General features: G+C 41.1%; 1 protein-coding gene and 1 long non-coding RNA gene across 8 annotated transcripts in view; one reads left to right on the top strand and one right to left on the bottom strand.

The window, feature by feature from the left end:
- Positions 1 to 3,176: 3,176 nt before the first annotated feature.
- On the bottom strand, positions 3,177 to 9,849 carry LOC144381339 (uncharacterized). Its single transcript, XR_013446321.1, has 2 exons — positions 9,211 to 9,849; positions 3,177 to 3,338 (listed from the first exon to the last, which is right to left on the bottom strand). It is a non-coding gene; the product is annotated as an uncharacterized LOC144381339 (long non-coding RNA).
- Positions 9,839 to 14,056, top strand: part of PDS5A (PDS5 cohesin associated factor A) — a 129,214-nt gene continuing 124,996 nt past the window's right edge. For 6 of the 7 annotated variants that reach the window (XR_013446320.1, XM_078068527.1, XM_078068528.1 and 3 more), the window contains exons 1-2: positions 9,839 to 10,051; positions 10,906 to 11,083. Coding sequence is in view for 6 of the 7 variants with exons in the window: in XM_078068527.1 (XP_077924653.1) it covers positions 10,946 to 11,083 (138 nt within the window). In the remaining variant the exon portion in view is untranslated. Of the gene's footprint in view, positions 10,052 to 10,165; positions 10,267 to 10,905; positions 11,084 to 14,056 lie in introns of those variants that run through there. The other variant, XM_078068525.1, reaches the window with a different exon arrangement.

Below are 14,056 nucleotides of genomic sequence, written 5' to 3'. Positions count from 1 at the left end.
AGTTCTACTCCATTGTTGACCCTAATTTCTCCTATATCCAGAACGGAGTCAGGGATAATAGCAGTGAAAGTCTAATACAACTGGTAGTAAAGTATCTCCTTCTCCCCATCCTCTCCTTAGTACATCACTTGACAAATGTACTAGTTCATTTCTTTTTTTTTTAAGGGAAGTTTTAATTTTTTTTTATTTTTTTATTTTATTTATTTATTTATTTATTTTTTAAATGAGAGAACTTTTCTTTCTTTTTTTTTAAGATTTTATTTATTTGCGAGAGAGAGAATGAAAGACAGAGAGCATGAGAGGGAGGAGGGTCAGAGGGAGAAGCAGACTCCCTGCTGAGCAGGGAGCCCGATGTGGGACTCGATCCTGGGACTCCAGGATCATGACCTGAGCCGAAGGCAGTCGCTTAACCAACTGAGCCACCCAGGCGCCCTATTTTTTTTTTTAAAGCAATCTCTACCCCCAATGTGGGGCTCAAACTCACAACCCCAAGATCAAGAGTCACATGTTCTACTGACTGAGCCAGCCAGACAACCCTAGGTCATTTCTAATGAAACACCAGAACTATGGCTTGAATAGGGAAAGCAGGAGAGGTACATCCAATATTAAACAGCCATATTGTTAGCCAGTCACACAGATTCATGTAGTCCAAGATGTTTTGAGTCAATTGAATAAATATTTATTGAGTGCCTATATGTGCCAGGCACTATTCTAGGTGTTTGGCACACAGCTATGAACAAAAAAAAAAGATCCCTGAGCTCACATAACTTATATTGTAGCAGAATGTACACAATAGTGCCTTGCTTCAAGTTAGTGTTGGATCTCCTAACTCAGAGTCACAAGGGAGTAAGGGTTTGGAAAGTGTTCCTCTACTCTTTTCATATCAGCCTCCCCAACTATCAACAGGCAGGGGTCCTGCCATATAGGCCCACCGTGCTGCCCTATTTGGCTATCCCTTTCACTGCCAGCAAAGAAAAAGCATCCTCACCTTTGGTCCTTCCCTTTCTTTTCTTTACTCTCCATGACACCTGTATGCTTTCCCCAGGATCCTATCTCTTTTCACCTCTGGCACAGGCTGTGAGCTCTATTCTACTTTAGATGACACCCGGGGTGTGTCAGATCCTATTAGTGGAGTACATACAATCAGATTTTTCACATTACAAAACTGACCTCCCCCAGTGTGTTAATATTCTAAAAGGGTCTTGGTCCCTTCCTCGGCATTCAGGCACATTGCCAAATGCCCTTCTGTTCCCCATGGTATGTGCTATGCCCCAGTAAGGGAACGGCATACAGAGAGGAAAAGAATGTCCAGCCACAATAACAGTGACAGAAACAGGAATGCAGATCAAGGTACAGAAATGGAGTTTCCTGTAATAATAGTTTTCTGTTTCATTTTATGGAAAAAAAAGATACTGTGTTATAAATTTTAAACTTACTAATATGTATTAAGTATTATTTATTAAAATGTGAATAATATATTCAATTTTTAAGATTAAAGAAGTCAAAAATTACATTTAAATAATTAAATTCAATGCTAATGGAGATTTTTTTTTACACATTGGTGGGTACATTTGGAACTCTGTGTGTGTGTGTGTGTGTGTGTGTGTGTGTGTAAATACAAAGACCATTGCTTTGGTACTACTTTAAGAGAGAAAAAACACTTTGGTGGAGATCTTTTAGAGGATATCCCTGGTCCATGACCCAGTAATCCTTCCTTAACCCTAGAAATTGCTGTTGGACTCCCAATTCATTAGCAGTGGCTCATCTAGAGGTACATTTTGGACACGATCCTGCCCATCTGGCCTCAACTGATTAGGCCACATGGGCACCTGGAGAGACAGATCATAAACAATAAACATAATAAATAAATTATTTAGTATATACTTGATGATAAATGCTATGGGAAAAGGAAACAATTAAATCTGTTGTCTTTAGCATTTGGGATTTGGACTAAGAAATTCTAGTTTAGTCTAGACTGATCTAAGATGAAGGAGATCTAGAGTCAGAAGATGAGGGGTGGTTCTCTTCTGCGTGCTATGTGAACTGAAAAGCAAAGAAGGGGGTCTCTTCAAAGAGCAAAGAATGAAGCAGGTGTTGAGAAGGAAGCAGACTGCATCCTGAAGGCTTTTCAGTTCTTACTTCCATTCCTTTCTTGAGGCATAGCTGTAATTTTTGCTCTTGGGTTCCCTGAGATATTACCTAGTATATCTAGCTAGCTAGCTAGCTAGCTATCTACCTACCTACCTACCAATCTATCTCTTGCTAAAGCCAGTTTTAATTTCCTTTGTTCCTTGCAACCAAAGAGAACAAACAGCAATAATGATAATAATATCAACAATTGTAGCCGATATTTATTAAGCCCCTACTAGGTGCTAGGGACTGTGCTAAGTACTTTAGGTATTTTATCTCATTAGATGTAGATTTTGTCTGTAACATTTAAAAAATAAATTTGTTTTCCAATTTTAAATATCTTGGAACCATTTTTTTCTGAACAAACTTTTTTCAGAAAGTTTGGAAAGTACATGAAAGTATGAAGAAAGAGAAAAGCATATCCCATAACCTCATTAACAAGAGAGAGCCAAGGCTAACATTTTCTCCTTGCTTACTCCTAAGAAAATTCTTATTTCCCCATCATCCCAAGTCCATTATCTTCTATCCAGACTTCTGGTTTCCAAATTAGAGAGTTAAGACAGCACAAATACATGAAAATATAGTAATAAAAACACAAGAAAACTTCAAGCTGCCTGTTGAATTCAGGGATATCTTGTCACCTCTGCATCCTCAACATTCTTCTGCCAGATAGTAAGTGCTAAGTAGTTTAATGTATCAAAACCCAAAGGTTCTTAACTGGCCTCTCCCCATTGTATTTTTGAAAATACACATAGAGATGAAACTAACTTCCATGGAAAGTTCTACCCTCAGTATGTGTTTGGCTCAAATCAATCACTGATTCTATACTTACAGTTTTGAAATTTAAAGTGGCTTTCAGATTGACAGCCCTGAGGCGTTTGGGGTATGTTCAAACACCAAAGATTCCCCATTATGTTCCCTATCCTGTGCTTTCTAAAGACTGAAAAGATAACAGATATATTTTAGAAATATTTTCAATGGAGTGGACAGAAAAGGAATTTTCTGGTTAAGTTTCAATTTGTCAAAGAATTCAATCAACAGGAAACTTCCTATCCCCTGAAAATCATGATAAATCTTAGGTATGATTAGAAGGTGAAACAGTTCTTGGGGCACCTGGGTGGTTCAGTTGGTTAAGTATTCTACTCTTGATCTCAGCTCAGGTCTTGATCCCAGGGTCATGAGTTCAAGCCCTGTGTTGGGCTCCACGCCTACAAAAAAAAGAAAAAGAAAGGTGAAACAGCTCATATTAACTTTTCTGCAGATTCCCTGCTTAATTTTCTTTAGTCTCTGGATAAATCTATGCATAATTGTACTCCGAAGAGTTTTTCCAAAACAGTATCTATCTAGGTAGCCCACAGTCCAAGAACTATTCAGTTTCTGGAATTACTTGAAAAAATTCAGAAGGCAAAAGTTGTGCAAATTCTTGGCACATTCCTTGGACAAGTCAGATAGTGCTGGCTACCAGTTCTAATGTGGTTACATTTCCAGTTAAACCAGAAATTTGAAATTCAGCTACTTATTCCTACAGTCTGCCACAGTTATTATAATGACACTTGATGGTTATAAGTCATAGAAAATATTGCACTTATAAAAAATTCTTAATAAAGTGAACATAAAAGAATTATTTGATTATTAAACAAGCTGACTATGACTTCGGTCTGTTCAATTTTATACAACCTCGTTTAGTATATTATATCTTCTCATTTCTAAACTGCTTTCAAAATTCCAGTTTTGGACTTTTGCATATAAGCTGACAAATGAACACTTTGAGCCAAAGCTTGGTGAAGCTGGTTGCCAACGAACAGTTCCATTTTTACAGTTTCTCCATCGTAGTTGTGTAATTACTTAAATATTTGCTTGCATATTGTTCTTATTTCCTAAGAATGTGAGAAAATGGAAAAATGAAAACGCAGATTCTAGAGATAAATTGAGGCTCACAAGCTTAGTACGACTGAAAAAAAAATGTAGAAATAAGATAAACTGTTGGTCACAGCTTTATAAATATTCTACAGGTCTCTTTCAAAAGCACAGGGTTAGGTCCAAAAACGAGAGTGATGAAATTTGTCTCTCAGAAGGTAAAATGCTTTTGCTTTCTTACAGCTACTAACCAATCTACTTGAAGATAAATTTTACACATGGCTGGTGTTATAGTTTCCTAGAGCTATTGTAACAAAGTACCACAAACTCAGAGGCTTAAAAGAACAGAAATTCATTCTCTTACTGTTCTGGAGGCCAGAAGCCCAAAATCAAGATGGCAGCAAGGCCATATTCGCTCTGAAGGCTCAAGAGAAGAACCCCTCCCTGCCTCTTTCCTTGCTTCTGGTACTTGCTGGTCATCCCTGGCATTCCTTGGCTTGAAGCAACATCATGCCAATCTCTATTGTCACCTGGCCTTCTTCCCTGCATATCTTCTTATAAAAATACCGGTCATTGGATTTAGGGCTCACCCTAATCCAGCATGACTTCATTTTAACTAATTACACCTGCAAAGAACTACTTCCAGATAAGATCACATTTTGAGGTTCCAGGTGGACATGAATTTGGGGTACTATTTGACTCAGTAAAGCTGGGTTCATGGGTCATGATTAAGATTTCATCAAGTTCAATTGTTAATTCTAAATCAAGTCATATTTGGTGGTGAACAGAAATTTACTCAAATTAGCTCAGGTAAAAGGGATTTTACTGTAAGGAAACAATTCTTATGGGGAGTCCAAGGAAGACAGAACAATCAGGACAAAAATTAGGACACATCGGGTTTCCTTAGCCTACACATATGTAGATAAAGACCGTTACTGTTTTGCATTGATATAATTCAGCTAAACATTCCATCTGTTGGGGCGCCTGGGTGGCTCAGTCAGTTAAGCGGCTGCCTTCGGCTCAGGTCATGATCCCAGGGTCCTGGGATCGAGCCCCGCGTCAGGCTCCCTGCTCAGTGGAGAGTCTGCTTCTCCCTCTCTCTCTGCCTACTTGTGCTCTCTCTCTCTCTGTCAAATAAATAAATAAAATCTTTAAAAAAAAAAAAATTCCATCTGTTGCTGAGTCTTCATTCACAGCCTATCTCATGATACTTTGTTTGGCTCAGCTCAGCTTATGGACTGCATTTTCTTGGTTCAGGTGCCACTGTAGGCTCAGTCAGGTGTGTGTGTGTGTGTGTGTGTGCGCGCATGTGCGCACACACGTGAGAGAGAGAAAGAGAGAGAATATGTAAGGCTGGGATAGGAACCACTCTCTTAAAAGAGTTTGCAGGAGGGGAGGCAATTATTATCCTCTCTAATATGTTTCGATAAATAAATCTCTTCTGCCTTTACTGTAATGAAGAAGTATTTGTCATAAGTTTACTTTCTTAATTATTGTAATCATATAAAACAATAGGAGTCTGGCATCCCAAGCTTCATAATAAAAATACACTGTAATGTGATTGTTCAAAGTTTAATTACCATGAAAATTCTTTCAGTCCTATAATCATTTATCGTCCTAACACTAGCAGTTTGAGGAGGGAAGCAATCTGAGAAAATATAACTCCAAATAATTTCTCATTTTACCACCACTATTAGAAAAAAATTATCGGGGGCATAATTTCTTTGACTTTGGGGATATAATTTCCAAAAATATTAAATTATAATATTATTTTTTCTAATTTCCTGAGTTTGTCATCTTATTTTTTTTTCTCTTCTGCAACTCAGATGCCCTGAATTGGTTTAATCATCAACCTTGGGTTATAAACACATTCCTCATTGGTGTATGGACTCTTCTTATTCATTCATACATTCATTCACTTATCCTTTATTGAACATATGTGAAGCCACCATTCTGCCGAAGACTAAAGCTTTAATAGGAATATATCTACCTGTGTACTCATTCTCCCATCTTGTCCCCCTGTGTACCCTCCTTCCCTTTGTACTTCAGGGGTAACCACTACCCTGAGCTTTGATTTTGAACGTTATAAACAAGTTATCATATTACATCACTAAGATTTACTCGTGTTATTTATACTTGTAGTTTCTTTCATATTTTGAAAATATTTAGTTATACTTTTTTTTCCCCTGCTAGTTAAATAATACTTAATTTTGATTAAACGAATTTAAGAAAGCTGATGGGGCACCTGGGTGGCTCAGTCGGTTAAGCATCTGCCTTCAGCTCAGGTCATGATCCCAGGGTCCTGGGATTGAGCCCCGCATCAGGCTCCCTGCTCAGCGGGGAGTCTGTTTCTTCCTCTCCCTCTGCCCTTCCCCCTGCTTGTGCTCTCTTTCTCTCTCTCTCTCTCAAATAAATACAGAAAATCTTTAAAAAAAAAAAAAGGAAGCTGATATAACTAATGATGACGCAGGTCAGCCTTCACAGTTTAAACTGAAGAGAGATTGTGCATGGAGACTAAGATATTAGAATTCAAATAAAGTCTTTAAATTACTAAGACAAACAAGTTAATCATTAACGTCTTGGTCATATTAGACCAAAATGATTCAGACTTCATATTTTTTGTCTTTATCAGTCATCAGTGAAACATGTCAAACTTATTTAGTTCAGTACAGATAGATAAATTATTATTGTATGCCTAAATATATTTCAATTTTAGCAAATCTAAGCCAAGATGTCAGTGGTATCTGGAAAGACACTAAAATAAAGCACCATTTTTTTTCAAGTTTCATAGTGATTATGACAGATGGTTAATTTCTCTGTGACCAGAGGTACACAGATGATTCATATGTATAATTTGCGAAAATACTCAGGACAGATTTAGCTAGTTCATTTCAAATTGAAGAGCAAATAAGTAATTTCAGATAAACAGAATAGACACATTTTAAAAACTGATTTAAATATCTCAAATATTTTTGCATTTTTATGTTTGATTATAGTTTTACCTTAGTCCAGTTTCACTATGCACAGCTTCAGTCTCCTATTACCCCAATTCATCCTTTTAAACTATCACCCTGCTCAACATCTGTAGCATTCAATATGAACACAGTTTATCTTCTAACCTCATCTTCTGTCAATCACTCCTCCAAACCCTATAATCTAGAATGGCACTGTCCAATATAATAGTCACCTAGCCACATGTGGCTAGATTTTAAAATTAAATTAAATTAAAAATTCGGCTCCCTGGTCATAGTAGCCACTTTATAATCACATTTATAATCACATTTTTCATCATCTTCACTTTTATTACCTGGTCCTTATCACCATCTCTCCTTGGGATTTTTGTAGTTGTTTTATACTTGATTACCCTAATTCTATACTTGTACTTCTACATTGTTTTCAACCCAGCAGCTAGAATGATTCTTTCATTTTATATATGTATATATATATATATATATATATATATAACTTATGTAGAGCCTAGTATGTACCAGTTACTATTCTAGGCACTTTACAAATGTCAACTTATTTATTCCTCATAATGACCCTCAGAGATAGAAACTATTATCCCTGTTTTACAGATGAAAGGAAAATAAGGCACAGGAAGACTAAGTAATTTGCCCAAGGTTGCCTGGCTCATGGAACATAAATCGTATCATGTCACTTCTCTGTTTAAACTACTTCAATAATTCCCCCATCTCAGTCATAGTATAAGCCAAAGTCCTTCCAAAGACCAAGGGCCTAAAAGGCTACATGTGATCTGCATTCCTCTTCTACTCCATTTTCCTCCATAGCAATTTATTTATTCTCTTGTCTGTCTCTCCCCAAATTAAGTTCCACCAGGGTGGGCAGGGATTTCTGTCCCCTTCTCCATTACCAATTTTTTTCTAAGTGCCCAAAACAATGCCTTGCATAGCAGGCACTCTAAATAATCATTGCACAAATAAATGTATCCCTTCTCATTTACTGCAAGTGGAAACAAATGTTTAAGAAACGAGGTTAAAAGCAGAGATTTCAGAATTCCTGAATTTTAGAATTGTATAAATTCCATTTATTTATTTATTTATTAGTTAATTTTTGGGGGGGAGGGGAGCAGAGGGAGAGGGAGAAAGAATGGAGAATCTTAAGCAGTCTCCATGCCCAGTGCAGAGCCCAACACGGGGCTTGATCTCACAACCCTGGGATCATGACCTGAGCGGAAATCAAGAGTCAGCCCCTTAGCCAACTGAGTCATCCAGGCGCCCCTAAATTCAATTTATTTGTGTGTTGTAATCCTTAGGGCTTACTAATCTTGTGTTTATAAAGTCAAACAATATTAACAAAGTCATAAATTGTGTAAAATTAAAATTGCTGAGCATATACAAAACTCCATTTAATAATGGGTAAATTACTCAGAAAAAAAATGAAAACAAAAAGCACCACTCTTTTCTTATTTAAATATGACAGATTTGAAAAAAAAAAACCACCTTGAGAGGGAGCACTTAAAAGAGAGTAGGTTTTGGTCGGTTTAATTGTTTGGATGAAGATGAACTTACATGGATTGTTGGCTACTCCAAGTGCCCAAAAACAAAGCACTGACTTTTGGGCAGTTCTAGCAAATGAGCAACTATGGCCAGTTCCATTCCAAGATGATTGCTCCCTTATGTAATACTTGAAAAACAATTCAGCGAGTACAGTACCTTTAATATTTTTCTGACCAAGTAAAGGATGTGGAAAAGACCAATGGATATCCATCAAGAATAATAATCAAATATAATTTTAAACTATGGTAGTGGTCAGTTTCAAAAGCTGAATGCTATTTCATATTATTGTATTCTTTTTTCAACTTCATCTTCTGATACATGTGCACCTGAGGTTCATTTGCTTAATTTATTTTTTTACATTAAACTGCTCAAACCCACTGCATTGGGTCTTCCTTTGGATGAAAGAAAAAGTTATTCTGGGTATATTTAAAACATTTTTAAGAAATATTTTTATTTCCATATTCACAAGAACCATCTAGCTAATTTGTAAACATGCTTACTTCTGGGTGTCACTCAGAGATCCTTATTCTCTAGGTTTGGGAGTGGAGCCCAGGAACCTATGTTTCAGACCATTCTTTGAGAACTACTCGACTCAAAGCTATTTTCATATTTTGCATCTTTCAAAATATTAATTTTAGAAATGCAAAGAGGGGAAGGCAAAAACTCTGGTGGCTGTCAGAAGGAACAAGAATGAGTAGCTCACGTTGTGCCATGTTGTAAAACTTTTCCTCAGTTTGCAGATCTTCTGTTCCTGGGGAGGAAATCAGTTCATTTTCACCGAGTAATTAACCGTCTTTCAACCAGTTCCGTCCATGTCTCTCAGGATGACCCCCAAAAGTCATGAACTCATCTTCGCGGCATAACGTAAAGCTCAGTTCGTCCTGCGTGCCCTCACAAGGGCCTCTGGGACCGGGTTCTCTTCCCGCCACAGGGGCCCCTCCTCGCTTGCCCTTTGGGTCCAATCCTCCCAGAGGCGCAAGTCTTGGCGCCAACCGGGTGGCGGCGCTGTCCGCCTCGCGCGCTGCCGCCTCGGGCCCGAGGGAGGCGGAGGCACGGCCGGCGGAGGAAGGGGAGGGAGCGAGGCGCGCGCCCTGCTCTCGCGTGCTCTCGCACCGCTCGCGTGACCGGCTGGTGTGTGCGCGAAGAGCCGGCTCCCGGGGGCACGGACGGCCGGGCGCGCGCCGCTGCGAGGGGCGTCCGGGTCCCGGTCGGCGGACCCGGCCGGCGCGAGGTGTGGGCGGGCGGGCCGCGGGGGTCCCGGGCGCACACGGTCCCGGAGGTGCCTTCTCTGAGGCTGCTCTTCCTCGGCCAGACGGAGAGCGGCAGTGTCTCCCCGCCCAGCGCACACTCGCCCCGCGTCTCCCCCCGCGGCGGCTGCTCCTCCTCGGCACCGCCAGCCCCAGCGCCGCTCCCGGGCGGGCGGCGGCGGCGGCGGCGGGACCCGCGGAGCCGCTTTGTGTGCAGCCCGACGAGGGGCGGCGGCGCAACCACCTGACAGAGGCCCGGGCGCTCGATGCACCTTCCGCCCGCATGAGGAGGAGGAGGTAAAGGCGGCGGTGGCTCGGCTCCCGCCCTCGGTTGGTGGAGGGAGGGGACGGAAGGGGAGACCGGGGCGGGGGGGGGGGCGCGGGACCGAGGCCCGGCGGGGCTGCCCGGAGGTGCCAGTGAGGCCTCGGCAGCGCCGGACGGCGCCGAGCAGTCGGGGGGCGAGAGAAGCCGCCAGGGTCCCTCCGCCGAAGTTGGAGGAACAAAATGTGAAGTGCGGAGCCGCGTCAGCCGCTTCCTGGCGTGGGGTTTGGGGTGGAGGGCGTCTTGTTTTCCCCTCCCGCGGGACAGGGGAGGGGCGGGAGCGTGGCGGGGACGCCTGGGGTCCCGAAGCTCGGCCCGGCAAAGGCGTTCGTTTCCCGGAGCCATCGCTGCGTGTGGGTCCGGTTGGGTCCCTAGTTTTGCGGCCTAAGCCGAGCCCTATAGGCCTCGCGTCTCCTTTCCCGGAGGGGACTGGCCGGGCGGGGGACTCGGGGCTTCTCTCCGACCGAGCGGGGGCCGTGAGGGCCTCGCCGGGCTCGGGAGGCTGCCAAACTTCGGACCTCGGTGCTTGGGGGTGGATTTCATTGTGAAAGGCGGAATGGGAAACTCCTGGCGCTGCTCGGCGCTTCCCGCGGCCGCGGCGGCTGGTGCCGGAGAGCCCCGTGGGCCCGCAGCTGGCGGGGCCCGCGTGAGTGCGGGTGGCGGGGCGGCCACCAGGGTCTAGGCCCGGGGAGGGGCGAGTGGCGGGGCCGCCGCCGAGTCCCCGGCCTCCCCGGATAAAGGGCCCTTTGCAGATTAGAGATTTTTGAAATGAAAAAAGAGGTTACAAAGTCTCCCTTTTCTCGCTGAACTTTTGTTTTCTGACCGATAGAGGCCGGTAGAGGACTGTGAAAGAAAAGTTGTCCCCCAGGATGGACTTCACCGCGCAGCCCAAGCCTGCCACGGCCCTGTGTGGCGTCGTGAGTGCAGACGGGAAGATCGCTTACCCTCCGGGGGTAAAGGAGATCACCGACAAGATCACCACGGATGAAATGATCAAGCGACTGAAGGTGAGCGTCTGGACACAGGGTTCACACTTCAGAACGTTTGTGGTAGGAGGTGCTCTCCTGTGGTATTACTGCACTGCTAGGCCTGGCCTTTACAGTTTCACCTACCCGGGTTTTTTTTAGGTATCATCTCGTTTTTTTACCCTCTCTGAAAGGTATTCTTTCTTGGCTGTATCTTTGAATAGTTCTGTAGGGATGTAATCATTATATGAAATTAAAAGGAGTGTGCCTGTTTTTTCAAGCATAAGAATTTAGGTGCTTTTTTAGAACTTTTTTCTAGAAATATTTATGAGAATACTGTTCAGAGTAGCTTACAACCTTAAATGTAGGCAATAGCTTGCCTAGGAGGGTTCCTATTTCCATTAATTTCTGAGGAGACTGATTTAATCACCAAAGCATTTTATTTAATTGTCACAATTTTCTAATATCCAGAAGCTTAAATACGAATTTAGTATGGTTAAACTTTGACAGAATGTACTGACTTCAAAATTCAGACTTGAAGTAAGGTGATGATTTAGGTCCACATGTTCAAAGGGGTTTTCAAGAGAGAATATTTTAGCTCTAAAAAAGTTAGCTTATTTAAACCATGGTGACCCTAAGATCAAGGTTGTAAGTTTTAGGCTTATATTGGTCCGATTTTTGCTTTCTGTTGCATGGACATAGATTGTGCCCACAGCCTTACAAGATAAGTGCTGTTCTTGTGAAGGGATCAACTTGATGCAGTGGTTCTCAGCCAGGGCATTTTCTTTTTCTTTCTTTCTTTCTTTCTTTCTTTTCTTTTTTTTTTTAAAGTAGGCTCCATGGCCAGTGTGGAGCCCAGTGCCGGGCTTGAACTCACCACCCTGAGATCAAGACCTGAGCTGAGATCAAGAGTTCAACACTGAACCAACTGAGCCACCCAGGTGCCCCTTAGCCAGGGCGTCTTTGACCCCCAGGGAACATTTGTCAGTGCTGAAAATATTTTGTCTGTCACAACTAGGGCTAGATTGGAACAAGGAAAGGAAAAGACTTGAGGCAGGGAGTCCAGCTAGGAAACTGGTAATAGTGTAGGTGAAAGATGTTGAAATCTTGAAGCCAGGCAATGGTAGGGGGAAGAGAGGTAGGGAAGGAACCAAGAAATGTTTCAGAGTTAGAATCAATCAGACTTGGTGGGAGGTGAGGGAAGAAACAATGTTGACAGTGTTTGTACCTTGGGCAACTTGATGAAATGTATTTTTAGGGAATGATCTTGCCCCTTTGTTCTAGAGCTTAATATAGTGCCTACTAAATGTTTATGAAGTTGTGAGTGATTAATGAATATTTAAAGTATTCCTTTACCTTAGTTTTTAAAATCTAATGAAATTCTGCAGTTTGTTGCCTCTGTTGAAGGAAAAGGACACATTACCTTCCGTTAAAATAAACTTGATACTAAAGATTATACACGAGGTGAGGTGCTTAATTGATGCTTCTTAAGGTTATAGTGAATGTTTGGAGATGCTGAAAAATTATGAAATACAAAGCTGTTAAGTAAACAATTTATAGATTTTTAATTTTTTATTTTCATATCAGGAGTATTGAAATCTTGAATTCTAGTGATGGATAATCTGGTTAAAAAAGTTACGACCATATGTACTTTTTCTACTTGCAGATAGATTATTAGAAATGCTGTTATATAAATGGACATATAACCAAGTCTAGAATGAGCTTTGGGTTAGGAAATCATTTGTTATGTGTTCTTTTGGAAGTTAAAATTGACATACATATTAACCAGTTTGAATGTCCTGCTAAAATTTTGCTTTTCTCAAGAATCTTACGATTTTTCCCCTTATTTTTCTAAGTCTGTTTTGACTTTGTGCTTTCTAGGGATCCCTGGTTAGTTAAAGTAGTACTGTCTCATTGGAAGCGTAGATTTTTAACAATGTTTAACTATTTTTGATAATTCTTGTGTTTATTAAACCCTTAATTATGGGCAAATTTTATAAATTCAGTAGTTTTTTTTTATTGTAACATAGCAACAATGTTCAAATGCTGTATAAATGCAAACAGAGCTTAATGGCAGGTAAAATCTTAGTGAAATTCAGAGACGTTTGGTCCATTCTCTTCAGTTTTCAAGAATGGGACAAACATTTTTACAATAGAACCATAATTTTAGAGTTAGAAGGATCTTAAAGGAAATTCTAGAACTCCTTGTATTTCACAAATGAGAAAATTTAGGCCCAAAGTGGCCAAGTAACATGTACTGAGATCAGTCATAGAGTGGCTTAGTGGCAGAGCCAGGGCAATAACATCATATTTATTTTCATTCTTATAGCTGATTTTCTTCAAAGGAATCTAAGTAGAACTAAGAAGGTATTTTTATTATGCAATTGAAAACGGTAAAGTGAAAAGAGAAGGGAATCAATGAATTCATTTGTTCTTTTGCAAGGAGATATAGGACAGCATTTTTTTTTAACATTAGAAACAATTGTAATGCTTTGAAGCTTTCTTGAAAATGGTTCTTAGGGGCACCTGGGTGGCTCAGTCGTTAAGCGTCTGCCTTCAGCTCAGGTCATGATCCCAGGGTCCTAGGATTGAGCCCCGCGTCTGCTCCCTGCTCAGCGGGAAGCCTGCTTCTCCCTCTCCCACTCCCTCCTGCTTGTGTTGCCTCTCTCGCTGTCTCTCTCTCTGTCAAATAAATAAAATCTTAAAAAAAGAAAATGGTTCTTAGAATATGTCTTTGGAATAGCTAAGGTATACTTTTGTATATATATTACAGGTTTTAATTTCAGTTTCCGAGGAATTACTTTACATATTCTTATGTCCAGTCACACTGGCCTTCGATCAGTTCCTTGAACATGCCATGTTCATTTCTGCCTAGACAGATTCCACATTACATAACCCATACGTGTACTCTTCTCAACTTCCTTTGTCATTAATTTGTTCTTTTGTCACTCATTTGTTTTTCTTAAGGGAAGTCTCTTAGATTCCCCATTATGTGTTCTTTTAGCTCCTGCGTAT

The sequence above is a fragment of the Halichoerus grypus genome, chromosome 3, assembly GCF_964656455.1.
Source record: "Halichoerus grypus chromosome 3, mHalGry1.hap1.1, whole genome shotgun sequence".
Classification (NCBI taxonomy): domain Eukaryota; kingdom Metazoa; phylum Chordata; class Mammalia; order Carnivora; family Phocidae; genus Halichoerus; species Halichoerus grypus.
This window is presented reverse-complemented; position numbering and strand designations above follow the sequence as displayed.